Source organism: Pelmatolapia mariae, linkage group LG6 (assembly GCF_036321145.2).
Source record: "Pelmatolapia mariae isolate MD_Pm_ZW linkage group LG6, Pm_UMD_F_2, whole genome shotgun sequence".
NCBI lineage: Eukaryota > Metazoa > Chordata > Actinopteri > Cichliformes > Cichlidae > Pelmatolapia > Pelmatolapia mariae.
This window is the reverse complement of record NC_086232.1, coordinates 12,886,365-12,914,014: the sequence shown is the minus strand read 5'-3', so window position 1 is coordinate 12,914,014 and position 27,650 is coordinate 12,886,365. Positions and strand designations below refer to the sequence as shown.

The 27,650-nt window shown below is 37.4% G+C and overlaps 2 protein-coding genes across 3 annotated transcripts in view; one reads left to right on the top strand and one right to left on the bottom strand.

Moving 5' to 3' along the window:
- Positions 1-6,975: 6,975 nt before the first annotated feature.
- LOC134628980 (carcinoembryonic antigen-related cell adhesion molecule 21-like) lies at positions 6,976-9,167 on the bottom strand. Its single transcript, XM_063475849.1, has 5 exons — positions 9,066-9,167; positions 7,945-8,202; positions 7,655-7,748; positions 7,494-7,551; positions 6,976-7,417 (listed from the first exon to the last, which is right to left on the bottom strand). The coding sequence occupies exons 1-5, from the start codon at positions 9,079-9,081 to the stop codon at positions 7,370-7,372; spliced, it is 474 nt and encodes a 157-aa protein (XP_063331919.1). The 5' UTR covers positions 9,082-9,167; the 3' UTR covers positions 6,976-7,369.
- A 7,631-nt stretch (positions 9,168-16,798) lies between these two features.
- LOC134628976 (zinc finger protein GLIS2-like) overlaps positions 16,799-27,650 on the top strand; it is a 32,876-nt gene continuing 22,024 nt past the window's right edge. For both annotated transcript variants that reach the window (XM_063475844.1, XM_063475843.1), the window contains exon 1: positions 16,799-17,245. The gene's annotated coding sequence lies outside the window, so the exon portion shown is untranslated. The remainder of the gene's footprint in view (positions 17,246-27,650) is intronic.

Here is a 27,650-nt window from a genome sequence, read left to right as displayed (position 1 = left end):
TAATATTGAATAATCAATCAATCAGTCAATCAAAGACTCAGTGTACTATATACAGAGGTATACAGTATGCCCTGAATTGAAACATCTTAACTATGTACATGCACAAAACATGTTAAACAGAGTATTTGCTTCTGTAAATATAAATATTGCCAGTAAATCTTCATCAGCTGTCATTTGAGGTGCACAATAAAATGTCTAATATATGTATATGTGTATATCTTCCGACAGAAGACGAGATTGTTATCACACACATTTAAGATTAGGAAATCTTAAATATTTCATCTCTTCAAAGCACAAAGACCAGTGTTAAATTAACTCCCACAGAATCATTTTCCTTTTTTCCCCCTTTTTTTTAAAAAAATTCTTTTTTTAAAATTGTTTTTCTTTCAACATTATACAGGGGGGTAGGGGGTAACAACAAAACAAAAAACAAAACAAAAAATTGATAAATACAACAGGTAGGGTAACAAAAAACCCCCCCAAAAAAACATGTTGGATCACCTTGTTTCTACAATTTGATCATTTCTCATTATCAATGTGATGGTTTTTATCCTGTTGGGTTTATGTACTCAGTCCATTTCTCCCACTTTTGATGATATTGATCTTCCTGAGTCCTTATTCTGTAGGTCAATTGTTCCATAATTTGTATTTCATCTATAATTTTGATCCATTCGTCCTGTGATGGTGGGTCTACCTTGTACCATTTTCTTGTGATTGCCTTTTTTCAGGCAGCAAGCATAATTTTCAATATGTATCTATCTTCTTTCATCACATTTCCCGTAATGACACCAAAGTATAATAATGTACAAGACTTAGATACAGCATAACCCAGAATTTTACCTATAACTAAATGAACATCTTCCCAAAATTTTGTAATCTTGGGACAGAACCAGAACACATGGGAATGATTGACATTTACATCGCCACAGCTTCTCCAACACGGTTGTGGTAATGAAGTGTGTTTGTTCCTAATTTTGGGTGTTATAAAAAATCTAATTACATTTTTCCAGCAATGCAGTCTCCAGGCACGTGATGATGTTGTTGACTGCTGTATTTTCCAGGTTTGTGACCATTCCTCATCAGATATGTTCACTCCCAACTCTCTCTGCCACTTCAGTTTTACATACGTTGTTGTACACCCTCTTGCCTCCATTATATGCTCGTAAATTGTAGAGATTATTCTAATTTCTTTTGCTTTGTAAACTTCAGTTATGGTTTTGATTATCGAATTTTTATCCAGATCTACACTATGTTTTACTTCTTTATTAAAAAAAGTCCCTAATCTGCAAATATGTATAGTGATCTTGATTACTTAGATCATATTTTTGTTTAATCTCCTGGAAACTCATAAAATTCCCACAGAATCATTTTCAAAACTTTTTAAGGGTTTACATAGCTCCACACTCTTTAGAATTAAATCCACATTTTTAAAATAGTTAAAATATTTAACACTGTGCCAGAGTTCATGTTTTAACTCTCAAAACAGAGTTAAAATAACACTTTAGAGACTGAATAAGTGACTCTGCTGAGATACAATTTTTAACCTTCTGGTTAGTGTTGGCTTCACTCCCTATAGTGTCAGGCTTTCTACACTGAAAAGTGTTAAAATTAAACTCTGAGAAAGAATTACATTGCACACAATACATTTTCCCCAAAAGGACATTTATTTTGTCGTCAAAAAATAAATGTACAATGTACACTGTCAAATCTGAAACACTGTATGACCTTTGCAAATCAAAAGGTTTATAAAACTTTAGATCTGACATTTTGGCTATCCATCTCTCCAAGGTATGTACAACTCTGAATGCATATAGATGGTTATCAAAACACTTGTTTCCCATAAAAAATGTCATCTTCAACCAAAAGTACTTCTGTCTTTTGCCAAACAGTTTGGCAAAAGACAGATATGTCTTCTTCCACTGCACTGCAAATAACAACTTCAGCTTTATATTATCTTGGGACAAATTAAACACAAAATGTGCTTTGAAAAGTTCATCAAATGCCTCAAGCGAGTCACTTGGCATGGAATGAGATGCTCATCCATGGTGATGTAAAAGGTGTCAATCTTGCTCTTCTGATGCCCGACAGCGAGGCGGTAAGGTTGCCAACCTTTTTGATTGCAGAGATGCTCTTCCAGACTGCAGCATGACTGGGGTTGACATAAGGAAACTGAAAATTATTCACAGAAATGATGTCCAAATACAGAAAAAAATAGATAAATGTAGAAGAGATTGCTCAAAGACTTTCATATTATTGAAATTTCATAATATAATTACCTTATAAAAGACTACGAGTCTCTGAATTGCATGACTTGCGCTGATTTGTCCTTCAGCGCAAGTCATGCGCTGAAGGTGAAGAAAAGGTGGTGAAGGACACCACCACCTTTGTCCTTCTGGTGGTGGTGGAAGGAGATGTAACAACAACAACAACAGCGATGCCATTTCTTGTTCAAAGGCTGAAGATGAAAAGACACAAAATTAATGCCATTTCATTAAGTGACTGATCTGTTTTACAGGGAAAACTAAAGAGACTTATGAGTGTTCTATCTATTGTTGAAAGTTATCAAAAGTAGATAAATATTTAGAGATACACAAGAAGAAGAAAAATCTATAGGATTATTAGTTCAGGATGAACATGCAAACAAAACAGACAATGCTTTGTTTGACTTTATATTATATTCTAAGAGCAAAACTAGAAAAAGTGGACAAATATTTAATTTGTCTTAACTGTATGAATTTAAATGTTAAAAAACACAGAAACAAATTAATATTTGCCCCTGAATGCAGCTTTAACCCTTAATATATATATATATATATAAAAATACAACTCACTTGTAGAATCATCTTGATGATTTTCTGGATGACCTTCTGCTGACTGCATCAAGCGAAGCAACTCTGGTGTTGAAGTGAGCTTCTTAGCCTCTTTTATGGCATTTGGCCTGAAGAATGTATTCCATTTCTGAAGCAACGTGGAGGATGTGTCGTCATCGAACAGGAGAGTGAAGTCTTGCTCCACCTTTAAGAAAGAAAATTGTATTTGAAACAACTGCTAGCTCCAAATTCCAAACCATTTCAAAAAATGAATTCTAACTTACCAGTCCTTTTGTATGTAGGAAGCTTCTGCTTGGATCATTAACAAGCCTCTGACGGTGCTGAAAGGTCTCCTTCATCTTCTGGAAAATCACAGAGTTGTCTGTAGTATGTTTGAGCAAAGACATGGCCTGCTTGCAAGCATCCCCATCAAGCTGGTGTATAACATTCACAGTCCTTTGGAGATTTGGGCCACCTGAAGAACTGTCTGTCAACCTATTAGGTGGTGTTGGAGAGCCACGACGAATCTTTCTTTGGACAGTTTTCATACGCCAAGAAATGTATCCTGCACCCCTTGCTGCATCATAGAAGTGCTCCTGGATAAGTGAAAACACAACACATTTTGTCAGATTTAGCTCATAACAAAATATCAGAAAATTTTTATGTCCATCATTAAATAATTTTGTGTTGTATAAATATTGACTTTTACATAGGCTTTGTCTGCATATGGATCCTTGAGCGAGGGGATCGGCATCACAATGCCCAAAGCATACTCCTCTCTGATTGCTTTTGGGGGAAGGTGCCTGAGAGGAGATTTTCAGTTTTTTAAATTTAGACAATTAGTATGCATTTATTTGGCACAAGTATAAAGAACACAACATACACTGAATACATACCCATGATTATCAATCATGTGAGCCACAAGTATGTTAACCATTTGTCATCTTGTGACATCCTTCATGGTGTTTGTTGCTTGGTATTCCTGTATTACTTTGTCACCACCAGACTTGCTTCTTAAGACAGTTTCAATTAACTATTAAAAATGAAAAACAAACAAAAAGAGAAAAATGAACATTGAGAAAAACCTGGCAATAAGGAATCTTTCTAGAAACTTGAGAGGAAAAAAACAAAGCACAAGTGTCAAGCTTTGTAGCAACCTGTTTAGCAGATACTGCAGCAGTATTGTTAACTCTTTGTCTCTTGCATGAGACCTCATCTAAGATTATAGTTGAGGCACATGAGCTGAAGCTTGAGTTGGAGTCAGACAACTCAGAAGCAGAAGACAGGTCCGAAAATACTAAAGAAAAAGAAAACATCAAATAATTTGTTCAATTGAATGTAAAGTGCTTGATTATACTTTTTAGTGTATCTCACCATCATCGGAGAATACTGTTAACAGCACGTTGCCTTGTCCAACAAGGTCACTGCATCAACCTCTGTCCCTGTTGAATCCTTGTAAGTAATGTTTGCATCAGGTAGCAGGAAAAATCTCTCGATGACTGTGAAAAATGGTACAAAGAAACTCATTGTGCTTCTGGTGTTAGCACTGCTTCTTACTTGTGTCTTGTTGTATATGGTGCTTAACAATTTTGTTAATTGTAATTGGAAGGTTGCCGGTTCGAGCCCTGGCTTGGACAGTCTCGGTTGTTGTGTCCTTGGGCAAGACACTTAACCCATTGCCTACTGGTGGTGGTCAGAGGGTCCGGTGGCGCCAGTGTTCGGCAGCCTCGCCTCTGTCAGTGCGCCCCAGGGTGGCTGTGGCTACAATATAGCTTGCCATCACCAGTGTGTGAATGTGTGTGTGAATGGGTGGATGACTGGATATGTAAAGCGCTTTGGGGTCCTTAGGGACGATTAAGGCGCTATATAAATACAGGCCATTTACCATTTACCATTTAATACAAACAACACCTTTGCTAAAAACACAAATCTGAATCTACATCAATGTAAGAAGCTCCCACAATATGTATTAAAATATTATTGTGAACATATTCTTTATCCAAGATAAAGTAGCAATAACCTACACACCTTTTACATTAAATTGCAGAAAGTCGTACTGTCCTTCATCCTCATTTAGCTTCACATACTTCAGTTGTTGATTATACTTAACCTGGACCAACATTTTTCTGAAAAATGCAAGACTGAAATTTTAAGAGGACAAAATAAAACCTACCCTGAGTCATTCATGCACTATATAAAACAGTGCATGTTTGAAGACTTTTTTTTGTAGTTCTTTTGATGTCAAACTACATGTCAACAATTCCACAAAAAAATCAAACAATAGAGGGGCATTAATGCCAGCCTGAGCAGTTTACTTTGGGTTTTTTCCATCACTAACAGCTTGAATGTGATCTGTAACATTGATATAGTTAGAGGCTATTAACAGTTTGCAATAACTCTTTATTGCTAGCGCCAAAAGCTAGCATGTTTTCTTCATTTAAATTGTTAAAATGCACAAAATACATTTTATAGCACAAGTTTCTAACTATCTTAGTAAGTCTGACATAATTCTACTTACCCTGTAGAACTGCATGCAGGTGCAAAATCAGTACTGTTCTGCCTGCACTGGGGGTGTCTGGGAGGGCTGGGCTTAACTTGAGTCTAAAATGAACTCTATACAGAATTAAAGCTATTAAGTTAACTAATGACAGAGTTAACATTTTTAACCAACCTGTGTGCAGAGTTACAGTATTTAGAATTTTCTCTTTTAAGAGTTAAATCAACACTGATGGAATACATTTTGTCAAATAACTCCAACATTGAGTACAATTTAAACTAAAAAGTGTTTAAATCACACTTTGAGGGTTAAAATCAACTCTGAGACATTTACTCCAGCACATTTTAACACTCCAGTTTTTGCTGTGTTTGATTCCACATATCATCACAGCACTTTAAAAGGCATTCTACTGAGAACTTTGTTTCATTTTAACGTTACACTGAAGGGGAGATCATGTCGTCATAAAGTATTTCTCATCTCATCACATCCTCATCGTCGTCATGATTTTTGTTGCAGTTCGGGGTGTATCTGCTATCAGATTGTGCGTTTTGCCATGAGTAGTAAATTGTAAATTAAGATTTGCCCTCTAAGAGAAGGCAAGAAAGCTGTCATTAAAACCTGCATCCAAAGTCTAGTAATAAAATCTCCAGAAATAATAAAAAGAACTTTTTGATTTTTATTATTTGCACAAAAATCCTATAAAAACTGTCAAGTTAAGATGCCATACAGAAGCCATACAGAGGCTGGGACACAGTCCTAATCAAAGATGGTCAAACTCAAGTCAAAACAAACAAGGTTAATAAACTAAAAATGATAAACATGGCAATTAAAACATGAAAAATGAAACCTGAAAAGGATTTAATCACAACATGCAAAACTGGCTATTTATTTTCTAACAGCATCACTAATATGTGAAAGTTGGCATCACAGGAAAAGCAGGATTTATCATCTTTAATGAAAAGTAGGCATTCAAATAGAGATCGAAGATAGTTGCACTGAATTCACCACATGATATAAAGCAGGAAGATGATAATACAAAGTTATCTGTCATTTTTGTGACCTACTGGGCTCTTTAATACAGAACAAGCTCAACATATGTTACACATGTTAAGGTTAACATGTGTGTGTTCACATGAACACGGTGGTGTTGGCAGCATTTCACCAATAAAGATTATGGATTAAGTGTACTAACAGCAGAACAGCTGATTTCGTACAACAACATTAAACTACATTATGGGAAAAATACGAAGAGGTTAAATACAAATTACAGACTCAAAGTAACACAGCTGTTGCAGAGCAATACGACTGGACAAAATCAGCTACATTAATACAGTTTAGCTCATTTGAAGCCAGATACAGATACAGATTGTCAGTATCACAGCTCTGTTATTAAGAAACGAGGGAACTGGATGAATTATTATCAAGTATTTAATTAAATTGTTATTTAAAGAACCATTTTAGTATTTATTCAATCAGCTGCAGCAACAGTGGTGCTTAACTGTCTGAGAGCACGTAAAGAATGACTATAAAACTATTAAAATGAAGGATTAGTCTACTTGCAAATTTGATATATCAAGAAGTACAAATAGGTGTTCCTTATTAGGATCGCATATTCATGCTTATAGAACAGTAAAATAGTTGTAAACTTATTTGGAGTCAACAGGAAAAAGTAACAAATAATGCTGTGGCCAAGAAACTATATTTATTACTGGAGCTCACTGGGGAAACACAAAGATATTAGACACTGTTGAAAAACTGCCCAGGGGTACCAGGGATCTTTTAGGAATGGTGATGCTATTGTGATAGAAAAGCAAGGGTCAAAGCTAAAGATGGCCTGGATAAGAAGAAATCCTGCTTTGGAGTACAGGCCTCAAGTTTGACATACTCTAAGTTTGCAGGGCTGTTTATCTCTTTGCACATGCAGGATCATATTTTACCAGCATGAATCTAAATGAATAAGATTGATTGTTTTCAGATTATACTCTGCACACGAGAGGAAGAGGAAGTCTACAAGCTTCCCAACCAGATGTTGCACAGTGTCTTCCTGCTTCTCTGCTGGTTTTCACCGTGCAGCAGGGTTCAGTTCAACACTCTCATACAGCTGGTCCCTCTGAAAGGAGGACATGCAGATGACTGTGGGCACACTTTCATAAACAGTAATTTCAGAGTTTGACATATCTCATTACCTGTCCAGGTTGTTCCCTGTCACTTTTCTCAGCAGTGGCAGACAGAGTTTTCTTCTTCCTACATTTGTAATATATCAAACTCAAACTTTTCTTATATGAAAGAAAAGAGTTTTGAAGACAGTCAGAAGATATGACACAAAATCTGAAGTGAAGTAGTTTACCTTGTTTTCATGTAGAGTAGAAATACAACTGCAGGGATCAGCGATAAAAGAGTAATTTTCAATACGTTCAGTCCTGCTACGTTTTTCTCTAGAGCTGTAGAGATTGATGTAAGATGTAAGTAAACATTGTAGTAAAGTATTTCAGAACAATATAAAAGTAACTGCCAGACTGCTATTTTGTTGGTTTGGTTTCTGCCTGCTGCTATCACTTAGCCTGCATTTCTCCATTTACCAAATGTAAAAGGAGTCAGAAAGTGAGCAGGATCTTTAACATTAACAGTCCTTCTCACCTTTGACAGTGAGAGCCTTCTCAGCTGAGCTAATGTTCTGAGGACTATTCACAGCACAGGAATAGTTCCCTTCATTCTCCTTGCTGACTGGGTCCAGGATCAGATGTTTGTTGTGGGTCTCTGTCATGTTCAGAGGTCGACTGTTCAAGTACCAAATGTAGTTTGTGTTGTCAGTCAGAGGACAGCTGGTACTGCAGGTCAGTGTGACTCTCTGACCCTCTGTCACCACTGCAGAAGGAGTCATGCTCACTTTCACACCTCAAAGATAGTTAGATTGGATAGAAAAACAAAACAAAACAAAAAAACAGAAGAGTTATTGTGCCTTTTGACAAAACTGATGTGTGATTATCAATTATATCTGACATACAGTTAGGTCCATAAATATTTGAACAAGACAATTTTTTCTAATTTTGATTAGAAGACTTTCAGCTTTAATTCAGTGGGTGGAACAAAGCATTTTTAACACAGTCCCTTCATTTCAGGGGCATTTCAGTAACTGAACAAATTAAATAACTGAAAATAAAATGTTTATTTCTAATACTTGGTTGAAAACCCTTTGCAGGCAATGACAGCTTGAACTTGTAGACATCACCAGATGATGAGTCTAATGTCCAATTACTTTTAGTCTCTTTAAAAAAAGAGAGTGGCCCATGATAAGGAGCTGAAACTCCTAAACCTTTCATCCAATTTGATTGTAGAAACCCTCAAATGAAAGCCTAGAGTCTACACATTACGCCCATGTCCATGATGTAACTATAATTGGAATATGTTTCAGTAAACAGGTAAAAAAAAAAAACTTGTGTCAGTGTCCAAATATATATGGACCTAACTGTAAGGGTGGTTGTATCTCAAATGAACACGGACCTTCTGCTCGACTGTCTCCAATTCGCATAAAAATTTTATGGTACAAATTCTGAACATCCAAAATGATTGCTTTCAAATTTTAGCTTCATATGTGAAAGAATAATGATAATGATATCAGATAATTTGCAAATACCTGTTATGTTTTTTTTAAATCAAATCCTGTATGAAACACATTTTTGTGGACCATCAATATGATATAAAAACATGCACTTCATTAAACACTGCAGGTGATTCTGTATTAAATCAATTAAAATTACCTGTGACAACTAACATCACTCTAGGTAAATGACAGTGATTAATATGTTTCTCAAGTCTGAATGAGTATTCAGCCGAGTCATTCCTCTTCACATCATTAATTCTCAGTGTGTGGTTGTTTTTCATGTTGTCGTGATACTTCACACGGCCCGTAGCTTCTTCAAAGACCTCCTCACAGTCATCCTCCTCACCACCAAGCTGTACTTTATACCACGATCTATGCTCCAAGATGGAATGGCTCGAGTATTGACTTGCAATGTTCACAGAGGAACCTTCCAGGGCACAGATTCTCCTGCTGATGTAATTCACAGCCTTGCAGTTTGCATTGTTGATACCTAAAATAGAGTTTAAACACATAAAATTTTACTTCTTCAACCTGCCTGTTGTTTGTTTCATACGTATGTTTGGCTCATAAACTTACTCACAGGATTCATGAGAGAGCACATCTTCATTGCTTTTTACAGCGCAGGAGAAGAAGTCTGCTTTGGGTTTGAAAATTGTAATGTCTTGACGCTCGCAGTCATTGTATAACTTTCTGTTCCAGTACCACTTATATGCAGTGTGAGCATCAGCCACAGGGCAGCTGGTGTTACAGGTCAGAATGACAAAGCTCCTGACAGGAGTTATTTGAACGTGCAAATCTGTTGGAAGAAAATAAATACTATTTTTTGCTACGACCTGTGATATATTTTGGGGATAATGGTTTGTTTGCATGTGGAAACCTGTTGGATATGTGATGGAGCAGAACTGGTCCTTTGATTTCAGCTTCTCAGAACACATGCTGCTTTCAGTATAAGTCACACTGAAACAGGTTTTAGTTACAGAATCTGCACAAAAAGAGATGAAAATTTGTATTTTAACTGTAGAATGTGTTAATGGCTTGCCAGGATTTTGTAGCTTTTAACACTTTGGGGTTGTTTTTGGAACATTACTCACCCACAGAGACTTCAGGGGCTCTGAGATCCTCGTAGCCTTTGACAGCACAGGAGTATGTGACTGCTTCCTCACTGCTGAGCAGCTCTTGGTACCAGGGAGACCAGTCCTCATAGAGAAACTCTCTGTTCTTATACCAGATGTAGGCTGCAGGCTTTTCAGTCAGAGGACAGCTGCTGCTGCACAACAGTGTTACTGTCTGTCCCTCTGTGGCAGGAATCACCTTTACCTGCAGCTCTGAGGGGATGATGGATAAAATAAGTGCGCATAAACTGAAGTGAGCAGTAATTTATGAATGGCAGCAGCTCTACCTGAAACACGGAGCTCAGTTTGGTTGTTCAAGCAGGATTGTGGGTTCTCTGTAGTTTCTTTGCAGCAGTAAGACTTTGCATCTATTTCTCTCAAAACTTTGATTGTCAGAGTAAAGTTATTGTCTTTAGCCATGCTGTATGTTCCATTGTCTCCATCCGCAGAGAGCTCTGTCAGGACATATTTGGAGCCATTTGTGTGTACAGTGTACCAGCTTATGTTTGAGGTGGCATGTTGATTGGAGCATGGCAGATCCACTGATGAACCTTTTAAAGCACAGATTCTGCTTCGTAGCCCTATAACCGCTTTAACAGAAGCAGAAGGACTTCATTTGAATACTGGATGTCAGATAACGTGTGTGGGTATGCAAAGTTTTGCTCTACCATTAAACATGTTTGTTTAAATCAGCGTATTTATGATTCTGATTTCTACACCATTTTGACTACACAGGTAAGCAAAGGTGTTAAAAGTTGTTTAGGTCGTTGCTGCAAATATCTCATTAGCCAGTCACATGGTAGCTGCTCATTGCACTTAGGCATATACACATGGTCAAGACAACCTGCGGAGGAACAGTGATTTAAGTTACTGACGGTTGTTGGTGCCACATTGCTTGTTTATTGGGATATTTGCACTCAACTTTCTTAGAGAAAGTATGCCCGACAATGAGAAACTATCCAGCACTCAGAGAGAAAATGCTATAGTAATGATAGAGGCCACAGGTGAGATGCGTTGAGATGACAAGAAGGCAACAGTAACTCAAATCTATAGAAAAGGTTCTGAAGAAAAAAGAGGCGCAACAAGGTGTTGCTAATAAAGTCTATATCAATGCTCTGTGTCTAATCAGAAGATAATCCTCATTAATGTTGTCTGTAAAACCAATCTTACTAACAACATCACTCCTTTTTCATGTGAAATACCTAGCTCTATTACAGTTTATAGATACAGATCTTTAATTAATAATAATAATAATACCTGTTATGTGCAGGAGGAAACACATCAACGTCCACTGAGTCTCTGCAAACAGCATGACTGCAGGAATGCTTCGGTTTCTATATTAACAAGAAAATGTATAAAATAACAGAACTTGTATCTGTTTTTTTAAGATCTCCTACTTTATATTCATAAAAAACATAAAATTTAACTCACATGTTGAAATTAAGAGCAGTGTCTCAGCAAAGGCAAGTTTTCATCTTGTCGGGGGCGATAAATACATCACACGCAGCTCTGAGATCTAGCTGTAACTTCCTTCCTCTTGAAATGTTTAATCAAAATAATCTTGTTCAATGTTTTTAGTGTTGTGCAAAAGTCCTCCACCATGTTTTACAGATGTAGATACGCGCTTGTTGTAGGTCTCTGCTGGTTACCTCGTGTACAGAGCTTTGTAGGTCTGCTACTTACTGTTGTGCTCTACTTGTAGAGTTTCTTTATATGCTATAAGTGACAGGAATAAGTCATAGGTCCGTATTAGGTAGCTTCAGAAATAATAATAAAAGAAACAACAACACTCTTATGAAAATGGTCAGGTTTAAGGACTGGAATGAAAATGAGTGAAAAAGCAGCCAGTGGCCAAAGAAAAACTTTGACAGACCTTCAGAAAGCCTGGAGAACTGTTGTATATAACTGCCTATAGAACACTTTAACATATGACAAGAATGTCTGGGTTGGAAACAGAATACATGACTCAAGACTTTTATTATTAGCTGGTCTAGTTTAATACACTGTAAATGCAAATGCTCAAACTACTTAAATAAATGAAGTAATGTAATATTAAGAAATAGCGTAAGTTCATCTAACATTTTGTTCCATTTCAGTTCATTCAGCTTATTATTTTTGATCATCTTCATCTATTTTGCATATTAAGTACCTGCTACTTAAAAAAAATGTACCAATTTATCTAAATTATGTGGCAGAGATCTTTGGGATCAATTTGACCCCAAACATTAAATATATTAGTCTTTAGTTTGATACAGCAGCTGGATTGATTTAGATTCTGATATCTTTTTCAAACATTAAACAATAAATATTTTAAACATTAAAAAAAACTTTACTGCAGTGAATTTATTGGGGGCATTTAAAACATCTGCATCAATTGCAAGCTTTAAAAACAGCCAACCGACCTTTTGTTTAGATTTTTTTTTCATATTTTGCTTTTTCTCCTTTCTGCCTTTCAGCTCAATCTTCAACATCTTTTCATGCTTAAACATATTAACGTATCACGACATTTTGCAGAAACTTCTGTTTTACAAGTAGTGTAAACACCTTTCTGATGAAGATTATGATGAAGATGACAAATTGGAGAGGTGATTTGTCATAAAATCATCTTGTAATTAGCGGATTCATTTGTGATCACGCTCACTCATTCATTGAGGATGAGTCTGTTAAAGCAGATCTGAGATGATGCAGATTAAGGCAATAGCTTGCCTTAAGTTTTTTTTTTTTAAGTTCTGCTACTGTTTTGGGGTTTACAGTGTTTAAAGTGTACACTAAAAATCCTTTTGGTTTGTAACCATAACTACTATCTGTAGCTGATATTGCTACTGATGGCAAATGTATAACAAATCTCACTTCCGTGTAAAGAGTTGCAAGGAAGTGAAATATGTTCATACGTCTTCTTAGAATTTTATCTAGAACACAGTAAATATCAAGTTCGCTTATCTGGCTTTAACATACTTATTTTTTACATTAAAACATTTGTGTCTTTATTTTGAACTTTTTAAAATTTCTATTTCTCCAAATGTATTTGAATGAATATACTGAAGTATTATTTTAGCCTTATTACTTATTACTGCTGATCAGTGATGTCACATCCACAGCTACTTCCTGTTTAAAACTTCGCATACTAGAATTGCTTCGGTCCTACTCTGATGTCTTGCAAGCCATCGCATCATAGTGTAATATATAATATAATACAGTATTAGTAATTATAATAATATATAATCATCCTTTTGTTCAAATTAAACTAAACTATGTCTAGTTTTTGATGTGTGAAGTAATCCAAAGGTGTTACACCAAAACCAGTTATCTTTATTAATTACTAATGATGAATTTATCAGGGTTGAAACTATCATACAGATTTATTGTTTCATATAACTAAATATGACAACAATAATTGTCTTCCTAATACACAGATTCCTCATCTGGTCCATAAAGTAAATTTTATTTATTGTTTTATTTCCAAAAAACGTACTTTTAAAGTAGCCGACATTTAGTGTTTTTTTTGTTTGTTTTTTTAAAATAATTTTTTATTCTTCTACAAAGATCATTACATGATAATATAAGAGAAATAGTGAATATTTCACTAAAATTGATAATTGTAAATCTGATTAAACAGGATTAATTTATTGCAATTCATTTATCAGGATTGAAAATATCACAAAGAATTTTTTTTCATGGAGATCTGGAGGTGATCACACTACAAGACAGAGAGAGACAACATAACACGACAAACATCACATCAGTGAGTTTGTATTTTGTATTTTAAAATCTACAAATCTCTTCACTTCTGTGCTACTTCTTCAATTCTCTGACCAAACGAATCAAATTTGTCTAAGCTGCTGGTTTTTGCCTTGGAGAAAAAGAAAATATAAAGTGCTGTAAGAAATATCAAATATGGACATTTTAGAATATTTTTAGATGCTTACATGTTGTTTGTCATTACTATGTAAGTATCATGCTGTCAATAGGATGTATAAACACTTCAGCACAGCTTTTGAACACTAAAAAGGCTGGTGTGAGGAAAAAATGACCCTGCAGGGTATAGTGTTTTCCTGAATCTCTGTGAGAGGTTTTTTGTATAGATTTGCTTGAGTCTCAGAAACATCCCTGCTAATGTTCACACAGGATCTCCTCACATCTATGAATAACTATAACTATAAAAGACGTGTAATTTATGAAATGGGTTTGCTGTAGATTGACAGAACAACCTTTTAAGGTGTTTACAGATTTCTTTTATTCTTAGTCCATACTGTACATGATTGGATTGCAGAAATGACCATACTTTATTTTTTTGAATAAAGTATGATGAATGTGTGATTGGTCCACTTGGATTTCTTCTATTTCCTGTTTTTTTTTTTTTTTTTAAATATATATTTTGCAATGACCCTGATGAAGGCCACAAACTGAAACATGTTGGTCACCTAATAAAGTTGTTCCCTATTACTCGCTGGAGTATTCATGTCATAATACTTTATTTTTTTACCAAGCTATTATCAAAAAAGGACATTTTTGAAAACTGACATTTAATAATAATAATAATAATAATAATAATAATAATAATAATAATAATAATAATAATAATATATAACAGGTTTGTGCAACTGATAAGTGACTGTCATCATCCTTGTAATAAGTATGAAAAGCAAAGAGAATGGTTTAGTTTAGTTTACCAAGATCCCCATTAGCTCCTGCAGTAGCAGTAGCTACTCTTCCTGGGCTCTGACAAACTTTTTAACAATTTTTTTTCATACATAAAACATGTACTACATGGAAGACAAGAAAAGGCTCATAAACAACAGAACAACACAATTAAAAACAACAGCTCTACATGAAACATAGATGAATTGTTACGGTGCAACATTTAAAAACATTACACCAATAATTACACAGATAAGATTATTAAGATTATAAGATTATTACCCAACTGTTCCAAAAAATAGTTTTCAAGGTAAATTTAAAGAATGGAGTATTTACATTTCCTGCCATAAGCACTGTGGCCTGAACAGCAGGTAGAAAACAGGATACTACAGGTTTACATGCTCCTGATTCAAAAAGGGACTTGACTTTATGCCTTGCATACATTAAAATATATACATTTGCATAGTTAAATAATTATAGTTCTTTATATCACAAAAAGATAAATCATACGTTTTTTTTAAGTAGACTTATACAATGCAACCGAGAAATGTCTGCATATAACCACAAGAGGGAGACAATGAACACAAACGGCACAGGTACTGGTTCCATCTGCGCTACCTTCGTGTTTAAGAATAGAATAAAAGATCAATAGAAGTCCAACATGATACAATACAGATGGTTTATTCAAATGTAGTCCCTGGATTTTGCCTACTTGACTAGCTCAGTAATATACAGCAAACTGATAGAAGTAGGCATTATGACTCAAATAGAATAATTTGAAACTGATGGCCTTCATGCAGGAACTCTAGAGATGGACATGTCCATTCGGTTCTGCTGGTTGCTTTGCTCTGAAGTGTGCTGTAAATAGTTGTTGTTCTCAGAAAAAAGCAGCCGGTGATTGCACTGTGATCGCCTGATTATACTTTGGTGGTGGTTTCAACCTTGACCCCACCAAGGGGCCCTTGATTAAACATTCAAAAAGACATCCTAAATAAATTTACATTTTATTTAATGGACTTTGGCACTTTGCAGCACTTTTTCCATATCCAAGGGCGTTTAACCTGTTATTCACATACTCTGATAAGACAGGGGAAGTCAGCGTTCAGTTTGTTGCTGAAGGATTCCTCAGCACAAGGGAGGAGCTGAGATCAGACCACCAACCTTCCAACTGGTAGATGTGCCACTCTACCTCCCTACCTTCACTCCTGCTGGTGGAATGAACTGAAAAAAAAAGAGAGACTCGTATATTCATCTCTACATTATTTTCCTGGAGACTTGCCACGGCCCTTACTCTGATCCTTAAAGTGTTTACATTATAAAGTGATGAATTAGACTGCGGAGACCTTCTTCCTCAAAAAAAGAGCCAGGTCACGACAATATAACTGTTTTAGGAGATTTATGTCCCTGAAAGAGGAGTGATAAAAACGCGCAGCCAATTTGTAGTTCTCAGATTCAGCACACACGTAGCCCGCCTGCACAGTTTTAGTTTCAGGGAGGAAGGTCAAAGTATTCATCATATTTTCATGTGAAAATTAGCAAACAAAAGCCATTTCAATATAAGAAATAAAAGTTAATCAAAAAATGTTTTTTTACCTGCAGTTCCCAAAGCAGTCAGCTTTGCTGCCCTTATTTTCCCTGGTTTTCCTGGTTTTGAGCTACAAATAAATGTTTGAGAGAATTGTGTTATGAATTTGAAAAGTGTTTAAAAAGTATAGGATAATACTGTAAAGCCAACCAATTGCGTGTGTGTGTGCTTTAATTTAAAATCAACATCTAGAAATTCAAGGTTTGTAGCATAATTACCGCTTTTGATTCCCGATTTAATTCCCAGTAATTGCAAAAATATTAAAAATCACGCACACTATTACACCCTACTTTTAAAGCAGCATGGGGCAACCGGTAAAGAAATGGATGGATCTGGAAATTATGACAAAATAAAAATGAAGAAGCGCTGCAATGAAAACGTCCAGATATTCAACAGCTGGAGAAGGAATGGTCCCTCGGATGTCAGACTCTCCCTCTCTCTCTCTCACTCATGCTGTCACAGTGTCTCTCCACGCCCCCCTCTCCCTTTCTCCCTCCCACCCAGACAGCTTCTTCCCTCCTCTCCCCGCTGGAAGCTCAGTTGACCAGCGTCGCAACTGAGCGATGCGCCTCTCGGAGAGCCTGATTTTACGCCAGATTTGACATTCACGCCGCAGAGTATCCTGCATTCTTATATTTGAGTGACACATATTTTTTTTTAAATCCCTATTCATTTTAAACATTTTACATAATAGTCATTTTGAAGAAAAATATTCCCAGGACAAGGTTTTCCAATACATATGTGAAAACTGACCACTAGCAATAGATATTTTACCTTCCGAACGATCCCCCGAGGGGAGGATTTGCTTTTCAACAGTGCAGATTTCTTTGATTTTGAAAGCAGCCAGTGAAAACTGATAACTTTGATGAAGATGATACAGGACACGTCGGACAAACTCGTTTGATTTTGATGAATTTTTGAGCTCACTGTACGACCGTTGAAGAAGCATCTTCAGGCAAACTACAGGGAGAAGATCTGCCTCACTCCACAGGCTGTAATAAGGTAAATCTCATCTTTGTCTGTGTATCTAGAAATCTAAGAATCCCTTGACGTTTCCCTAATATTGGTTTACAATATGTGCCGGCCATAAGTGTCGCAGCACTTAAATATACGAGCCATGTAATGATTCAAGTATTAAAAAAACAAACATTTACAGTATTAATACAGGTTGACATCTGTTGTCTTTAGGGGTTTTAATGGATCTAATCAATAAGAATATTAGACATTTTTAGCATCTGTGTTTTTCTTTGTCTTTAATCTGGATATATATTGTTTTTTCTGACCTTTTCAAAGATATCACCTTGAGTTTTAGAAATGACATTTTATGATTTTTTCTTAAAAATGATTAATTTAATATTAATGACAATAATCTTTACAGCAACATATGATCTTCTTACTCTTGGTAATCTCAGGAGCTCCTCAGGGGTTTTGTCTGGGACCTCTGATTTTCTTCTGAAATGTATTTTGCTTGGAGAAAAAAAAGTTAAAGAAATAACCAGCCACCAAAACTTTGTGGACTTGATGAAATGTTGTTTTAGTTTGAATTGTAAACAAATGAAACATTGATGTGAGTGACAGTGGTCCTAGCTAGGAAAACAACACCATTATTTCCTTGTTTGCATTGAAGAGTGCAAATGAATTGGTTAGTAACAAATTGGTAAGTTACATGACAGGGCTCAATGAGCTTTAAAAGAACTGCTACATATGAAAAAGCATCAGCTGTCCCTTTTACCTTGATGTCTGGTTGAAAAATAGTTTCCAAAAGAAAAGTTGTGCTGAGACTGGAGATATACCTTACACTCAGCTGGATGTCCTTGTTGGAATATCGAGCAAGAAAAGGTTTGTGGTCAATAATTGTTTCACATTGTCATTTTATGAACAAACATTTTTATCAACAAACAACAACAAAATTAGGATCGACGTTGTTTGGCTGTCAGATCACTAAAAATTTCTCAACTTAACTAGAACTACTTCTCAGTCAATTCAAGAAATTCAATATCAATATCAATCAAGAACCCCCCCCCCCACCCCCATCCCCCCACCCCCCAAAACAAAACCCATGAAAACAATTACATTTGATTTCTTCACCACAATTCTTTTTGCTTTCTAAGTGACAGTTAACTGGACTAGCATTGCACATCGAAGTACCATCGACATAATTTGGCCTGTGTTACAGTTATTGCCATCATCCTGTAACCAGTTTTTACTGTTTCCACTGCGTTTGTGTGATACGAGCATGCCCAAATGAAAAGGTGGGGTAAAGTGCTTTCAAGGTGGGGCATGAAGTGGGGTTGTAACAACATGTCAGCCAAATATTGGCATTGACCCTATTGACTTTTTATTGGCATATCTAAAAATTAGATGGCATTTACCAGTGTCAGTGGCCTGTGTTCATCTCCTGTGTATCTCTCTTGCCTGTATCAGATGTGGTCTGACTAAATGTCGAAAGATTGTTTGATTAAGAGCTCAAAGACTCTTTACGCGATTACCAAGTATTACTGTTGCTGTTGCCCAGACTGGTATTTTGAACACTGATATTGGCTGGAATTTCCTAATGTAGCGTCTTCACTCTGGAAACAGTTGAACCAAATTAGCAGAAAGCCTATACTCTGAGAAAATGCATTGACAAGGGACATATTTTTTAGCTTCATGCATTGTAACAGTGGCGTTATTGTCGTTTTTGCGGTGATCCACAATTGTATTTGTATATAATTGCGTACCGTAAGACCTTTTCTGTCCACAAACTACCAACTTGTGCTAGACTGAAATGCTTAAATTTAAAACCACAACGCTGCCATATTTAGGGACACAAATACTCCCATATACACCAACTCTACACACCCATAAGTGTGGCAAGGTGGACACAAAGCACACACAAAACTTCCACTCTCCTCACACCAAGCATGGCTCCTCTGTGCTGTGCTGCACAAGTTTGTATCAGAAAAAACTTCCCAACTTCATTCTTGCACTTAGACTTCAATTCTCCGGGGCCTGAAATCCTGGTTTAGGGTTTGGGGAGTGGCCACTGGTGCATAAGACCAACAAAAATCCCTTACTGATGTTACATGGTGGTCGGGGCGAAAGTTTTTGCTGATTTTGTGGTTTTCATGTCATGCAGTGCTGTGTGCGTTGCAGGCTTGTTGCATCATGCTGCTCTCCAAAGGTTGGGCAGACGCACATGGATGGATTTTAGAAAAGACTTTGAGCCAAGAAAACTCCTTTCCTGTTGTTGTTGGGTGCATCTGTCTTACAGGCCCCTTCCACCCACTCAGTCTGCTACAGGGTGGGAACACTGCTCATGCATATGGAAACCTGCAGGATTGTGTGTACAAGTTTTAAGTAAATTGTTAAAAGAGGGAGAAAGAAAGAAACAAATAGAAAAGGAAGATAAGAGTTAGGAAGGAATGATAAAATGAGGAAGAAAGACCAGAAAGTACAAAAAAAGTAGAAACAAAGTTAGTGAAAAAAAAAGAAACAAAGGATCACAGTTCACAACACTAATCAGTTATAAGAAAATACACAAAATGACTAAACTGTATGGGCAAAAATGAAAGTTTCAGGGCAAACAGAGCCACGGGGAGGAAAAGGATGGCAGAAGATGAAATGGAAGAAGTGAATAAAGTGAAAAATAAATAATCTGATGTGGACTAACAAAGGAGGAAATCAACACAAGAATGAAAGGATGGCAGGGAAAACAAGGGAAACAAAGACGATGGAAAGTGAACGGAAAACAATGGGAACAGATGTGAAAGGAAGGCAGTTAGGAAGAAAAGAAAATAATAAAAAATAAGAAAGGGAGTGTGGAATAAAAAAAATAAGTGCAGCCAAAAAAAAAGACAAAAGGAATGAAGGAAGAAAGCAATTTAGCAAAAAAAAAAAAAAAGAGAGACTGACTGAATGAGTTATTTAATAAGTGGAGTAGTCCAGTAATGAGCCAAGAAAAAAAACAGTTTGGGAAAGGAAGCAATCCAGGGCCAGAAAGACGGGATAAAAAAGAAAGACGAAAAAAATGTTACAAAATGAAGGGAACAAAAATAAAGGCAAACAGGAATGAAATCCAGAAAATGGAGCAGACATGCAGCAGGAATAACCAAAGAATGAAGACGAGGGGGGAGGAAATGAGAAAGAAAACAAGGAAAAGAGATGGAAAAGTAGTCAAAGAAAGAAAAGAAGGACAAAGGTGAATAAAAGAAGCAACAGGTAAAAGAAAGAACAACCAAAACTGTTGATGTATCACTGAAAAGGGACTCGAGGGATATTTGGAGGGATTCTCTCTTACTCCTCCATCCCTCTCTTCCTTGGACCTCTAGCCCTCCTGTGGTCCTCAACCTGAAACCATCTGAAGCCCCCTGTGTGGTTGCTGGCCTCAGGCCTCTGTTGTCTCCATACTTTCCCTGCTGTTTGTACATGATGGGTTCAGTCGGTTCAGTCCAGCTATAAAAGCACCACTCCCCTTCTTTCTCCCCTGCGGCACAGGCAGGAGTTAGCAGGCCTCATATGGGAAGAGGAGGAAGAGGAGGCCTCACTGGTTCTCTTCATATCCTTAGTTTTTTCCCCCTTCTCTTCTCTGCTCCGGTCTCCTTTCCTCTCCCACTTGGCTTGTTGGTTGGTTTGCGGTAGCATTTTCAGGCCTAGCCCTGGACGCGACGTTCATTTTTCTCCTCTTAGTTTCAAACCACTAACTAACCACTGGCTCCCTGCATCCCCCCCCACTCCTCTGCATCTAAGGAATGTCTTATTCACCTCCTCTCTACGTCTCTCTTCTCTGATTCTTACAAGCTAAAGCGCACATGCGTTTGTGCCAACATCTGCAAAGATGCACACCAATATGCCCACACATGCTTTGAGCACACATGGCGTTACTTTTGCCAACAGGCGGACACAATTCGGCAACCCCACGTGAATGCACACACATACATTTTGACACACAAAAGCACCCCCCCCCCCGGACCCGTCAGTATGTGCCGACCACCTGTGAGGGTACACACACATCCATAAACCTCCCTTTCTTCTCTCCCTCTTTTCCATTATCCTCCTGAGAGCCCAGCGCTGGGGCCTTCGCTTCCAATCCAAACATAGACCAAATTCCGAAAACCCCGACTCAACACCCCCCCCGTCTCTCTCTCTCATTTTCTCCGCTCCCCCCCCCTCTTTCTTTCTTTTGGGTTTGTGTTTGGAGGAAAGAGGCAAACGAAATGCTGGCCTCAGTGAAAAAGCTCTGGCAGAGCGAGGGAGTGAGTTGTGAGGTAGAGAAAGAGAGGAAAACAGCCTTGTCTCCTCAAGGTTGGGAATTATGATTGTAAAGGGGGCTCAAGTGCCATCGCGGATGGGCGTAGGATCTTGTTCTGTGTTCAAGTGGCCTTAGATGTGGACAACAATATGATAACTGTTTATTTTTTTCTTGTGGCTACTTTGATGATGTTAAATTTTGCGTTGGTGTCAGTCTCAACAAATCTTTAGGTCTGCTAGGAAGCGTACATGAAAGATTGTTGGCTTAATGGCTGCCCCTCCCTGAGCCAGGTTAGGTCGGAGGTGTCATCCTGTTAAAAGGGAGTTTTTTCTTCCCACTGTGGCCAAGTATTCACTCATAGAGAATCGTTTAATTGTTGGGGTTTTCTCTCTATTGTTTATCTCCCTGTTATGCTTCACTAGATGAAACGTCTTGAGCCCACTGTTGTTGTGACTTGATCTGAACTGAATTTGACAAATGTGGACAAGCAAAGATTCAACACTCTTTAAAACAGTTTCCCTTTTTAAAAGTGATATACTCAAACTAATGACACAGAGTAACATTTTGTAGTAGTTTTCAAATCATAAACTGTGGAACTCTTTTGGTGGTCCACTACTTTTATTGCACATTCAAAAGCATTAAAAAATAGACCCAGAGGATCTAGATTCAGAATCAGAATGCTTTAATAATCCCTAAGAAAATTATGTCATGTTCATGTCTAGGGTCTTCTTGTTTCTTGATTCAAAGAATCCATCTGATATCCAGGGTCTTTGCTATTAAACTGCGTGACACCATCTTGGAAAGCGCAAGTGCCTTCAGAAGAAAACCTTTGTGTAAGATAAGGAGTCTGGCAAGGGATTTAAAAAGCACTCCAAACTTTTTTAATAAGTTATTCCACTGAAGGGAAAATCAAGTGGCACTGATTTCACAAGATCAAGACCAAAATGCTCCAAATGTCTCCAACAAAGCCAGGAATTTAACTTCAGGATTTGAAGGATTTGCAGTCACAATGCATGCGCCCACAATCAGATTGCACATTTGAACTGCTTGTTGCATGCCAGGAGAAAAAAATCTCCTTGCTTTTAAAAAACAAAATGAGAGCAAAAAAAAAGAAAAAGAAATTGCAGCAAAATACATGTCTACATGAGTGTAAGCTAAAGTAATTTGACTACAGCAAGAGTGGATCTCATTCAATTAGGTGTAGTGTGTTACAGTTCAGTATGTTTTTTCTAAATCTGGGACTTGGTAGCTTGCTGCATTTGATTCAAGCATGAATTCTCATATAAAATAACTGAAGATGAAGTGAAGTGAGCAAATCCTCCAATTAAGTAAAAAAAACAAAAACAAAACAAGATAGAGATGGTGAGTGTGGATTTATTTGCACTAAATAAATGAGTGGAAAAGCCCTTTTTTCCTACATGATATTGTTCCATCATCTGTTGCCATTGAGTGAAAATAATTCCATCTGAAAAGCTTACTTCATGATTATGCACTAATCTGATGGATATTTCTTCATACAAAAAAACAGAAAATCGTGAATAACAGAACATTGCTGTTATTGTGTCGTCAGTAGACTTGGCTTCAGAAGCAAGAATCGCTTACGTTAGTAGGGAAAAAAAAAATTCTTGATTGGTTGCCAAACTGACGTTTTTGGTCTCGTTTCATTGCAATTTCCTTAAGTTGCCAGATGTCACAGGTTGTGTCACACGCTTTGCCCCCTGAGTGCACACCTGTGACCCTGAAACGAGTGTATAATAAAATGTAGGAATGGAAAACACTTTTTGGAATAATCTTTTGTAATTGTCCCGTTTGGTGACGATGTGTTTTGCCTCTTGTTGGTTTGTGTACTCGCATATCAGCAACAGAAGAAAAAAACCAGCAAGCCAAATTTAATGAAATTAGTGGAGAGGTGAGGAACAGGCAAGGGTGGTGCTGACCCAGATCAGTGGCATTAAAGTTGGGATGAGAGAGACTGTTTTTATTGTTTCAGGACTAATCTCCACTTTTTAATGGACAACTTGCAGAGTTAAAATTATTACATTGTAAATCTGTATAACAGATTTGCTTTAATCTTGAAACAGTGAGAGCAATAAAGAGCTTTTAATCCCTGCCATATAGGAAAGTCAGTATCTCCGCCTTAGATGCATAGAAAAGTAGGACAGTATCACAACTGCGAGTAGTAACAGAAAGAAAAGGACCCCAGCTGCTAGTGACAGAAGATTGTCTGGACTTAGTCAAAGGCTCCTCCAAACGAAATGGTGTCACCTCCTAGGTGAAGTAGTTTTGGAAATGCCCAAATGGGAGGGAACACTGGGGAAGTCCCAGGATGTGCTGGCGAGATTATAATTGGCAGGCTCTGGAACGTATTCACCCAGAAGAACTGGAGGTGATAGTGAGGGATAGGGAAGTCTGGACATTGCTGCTTACACTGCTAGGCCTGTGATGTGACCCTGTGGCTAAACATTTATTTCTCTCCTCAAGATCTTCCTTGCCTTTCTTCATGTGGGCTGTCCTGTCTACTTCCCTGTCTAATCTCCTTGGATATAGCCGCTTTCTTTTTTAAGGTAGCACAAAAAAACCGCCCCTGTTTTGGTTTCAGATTTGGTTCCTGTCATATTCAACTGTTTTTCACAAATCCAGAGAGAAAACTGGATGAAAATGTCAGTCTGCTTGTTTCCCACAGTGTGAGAAAACCAACTTAGTAATGGATTGTTTTGTGGAATCTGGAAGGAATCTGTTGCAGTGATTTACCTATAGCTGCTTCTTCTCGGTGGAAAACCTTAAAGGTAGCCTAACCTTGACTCTCTATTGAAATGTGTACAAATGGACTGTTTTTCTCAGGTGGCATCTGGCCCAACCCCTATACTGACTGGCACTCCTACAGGACTCATAATGTCTGCTAGCATTAAAACATAATTAATTCTTCCTGCTCAACTCTCAGCTGACTTTTTTCCAGCTCATTACTCTGCTATTTGATGGAGCCTTTTTCCTTTCCCTCCCTCTTTGTTTCCCCAGCTAGAATGAGAGGAACGGTCCACAGTACAGCTGGGATTGGTTATTATTTACTGGCTTGGCACATACACAAGCACAAGCATACGAAAGCACGCATGCAGAGACTCACACACACACACACACACACACACACACACACACACACACACACACACACACACACACACACACTCAGTGGAAACAAATTGGGTGAATCTGCTCTGCACGCAGGAATGTGAGGCACATGTGTTTGTGTGTTTTACGTCTGGATGACAGAGCTGAGGGAATGAAAGAGGGAGGCTGAGAAAGAAAGAGGAAAGAAGGACAAAGAAAAAACAAAAACTGAGGGAAAGGGAAAAAAGAGAGACGGATTTCTGGGATGCAGACTGTGCTTGGCCTCGTCTGTCTCGCCTGACAAGGTTAAAAACACTTTTCTCGCTTTTCTTTCTGTCTTTCATTTCCCAACATCCCTTCCCTTTTTTCATCCTCCACTCATTCTTTTCCATCATCCTCCACTCTCTTTTTTCGTCCTCTTCTCCATCCGTGGTCTTTCTCTTTGAGGGTGGCAGTGGATGAAACGGTCAGAATGGAGGGGCCCGTGGGTGGGTGTGGGGGTTCTGTTGCATCGTTGACGGCAAGGAATTACAGAGAGGCAGAGGGGAGAAGTGAAGTCTCTGTTGATCTTGTCCTGCTGCCAAATGGTGGGATGGTGGTAGCGGGGGTGGTAGCGGGGGTGTTGCAAAGCATTATGGGTGGGGGTTCTGAACGAGGTGAAGAGACAGATGTAAGAGACAACACTAAAATATAACGAGAATGAAAAGTAAAAAGTAAATTATTTCAGATTGAATCGAAGACTGCTGCTCATAGGGTTCGATCGCAGGCTCAGAATCTGCTGGTGTTCCCCAGACGAGACAGAAGCGGGACAGAGCGTTTCAGTCTGTGGCTCCATGACTTTGGAACAGTCTCCCACTGTAATTACGTTTAGCTGACTCTGTGGACTCAGTTAAAAACCTTTTTGTCTAACCAGGCTTTTTGTTGATACCTTTACTTTTTTCTTTATCTTGTTTTTTGTGTTGTTTTTACAAAATTTCATTGTTCAATTTGAAAGGTATTTGACAGTGTGATCCCTTACATGTCAAAATGTGACTGAATTTTTGTTGTTGTTTTTTTTTAAACTTATATACATGGGTATTTTTTGTAACAAAGATTTTCTGCTAAAAAAATGATCTCACTTGATGTCAAGAGAATTCCTAAGCAACAAGTGGCAACATAACCTATTGCTGATCAACCTTAAGTCATCAAAAAAAAAGAAAAAAAGAAGAAGAATATAAATTTACATGTGGACATGGTGGGCAAGGACTTTGTGAAAATCTTCACCTGGAAGAAGGTTTTTTTTTTCCATTTTCAGATAAGATAAGATAACCTTTATTAGTCCCACACGTGGGAAATTTGTTTTGTCACAGCAGGAAGTGGACAGTGCAAAAGTTATGAAGCAAAAATTAGAATAAAATAAAATAAGAATAAATACAGTACAAATTCAGTCACTTAGAATGCAGTTTATGTGTGGACGAGTGGCCAAAATGCATTAAAAAGGCTATTAAAATACCAAAACATGCGTGGATAGGTCATAAATAAGATGATGAGCCTCAGATGATGGAATAAACACATTCGCTGTTACATTAGAATATGCTATTCTTAGATCGATGAAAAGAATTGCCCGACACACCCTTTAACAGAGTAGTGAACACACTGGAGGTGTTTTATTGCTTCCATGACTGTGAGTATTCATCATCAGAGAGTGCATGTGAACATCGATGCAGAAGTTCACATGCCAGTTTTTGTGCCTGTGCAGACTCAGAAAAAAACAGAGTACAGCATACCAGCTATGCATTGACCCTTTAGCTGGACTTCAGGGAAGTGTAACAAGAATGCCTCTTTGTGGCATTTGTGTTCATGTCCAAAACCAAGTATAATTAAACCAAAACCACCGTGAGATCAACTACCACATATCTTTTGGAAAGATGTTGCTGCCATAAAAAATTTGACTAGCATCTATTTGTCATAAAGTGCATGCTTGGGGCGCTTTGTCTGTGCTAATTACTAACTAATTAATTACAAATAATTATGAATTCGTTTTTACAACATAAGGCATAGGGTCAGACAGGCTGAGTCAGACAGGTAGATACAAACAATGATTTAATAAGTGAAACATGCTCACTTTGCCCTCATGTAGTTTAATTACTGGCAGTGATGAGCATGTTCTGAGTTAACTAAGCCATTCATCTCCCCCAATGTTTTTGATTCTGTTACCATGCATATGTTTTAATGCAGTGTGAATGAGTGCTCTGTCTGTATGATTTTCTATAAGTGGGGGCAATGATCATTTTGCCAAGTTTGTCAGCAGGCCAGTAGTTTGTCCCTACATTTACCACTGACATAAACTTTTCATAAGGACAGATAATACATAAACCATGGCCATCTATTATAGTGATTCACTTTTCTAAACTAATACACAAAACATATTAAACTCTGCATCAGTGCAACTGCTGCACATTTCAGATAACCGATGAAACAGACGTAAAAAGTAAGTAAACAGTGAGCAATTTCTGTTTCTTACACTTGCAATGAGCAAAACAATTTCAAAACACAAAACAGACGTACTATACCAGTGTGGGACTACTTTATAAAACTGAGCAACACAGGCTATTCTTTAAGCTGTAGGTAGAGGTGAAGTGTCTGTTAACTCATTCATTTAAATCCAATATTCATTCTTCTCAGAATAATGGTTCTTTCAGAGCTAATTGGCTGATTAAATGTTCATCAGTTAGTTACTTCCTTTGTCTGCTTGCTGTTTGGTGTTGAGCAAAGAATGAACTGTTGGTTTAATAAACCATTTGGTTGGTCAGGGAGGAGTACGAGTGTACAAAGGGAGTGAAAAGCGCTGTAGTGATTTGGTTTGATATGGTTAAAGTGAAATCAAATTACACCTTATACTTGCATTCATTTGACCCATTTCATTAATGTAAACACAAAGGAGTGGTTTCAGAGTGTTTCTTGAAAAGAGTTAGATTTTACAAAATGAGAAAATTCTTAACACTGAAGAATTAGAGAAGAGAAACAGACCCTCTTTAACTAAGGAGTAAGAACCGTACACTTAGTACAAACATGCTCTTAACTTCCACCAGC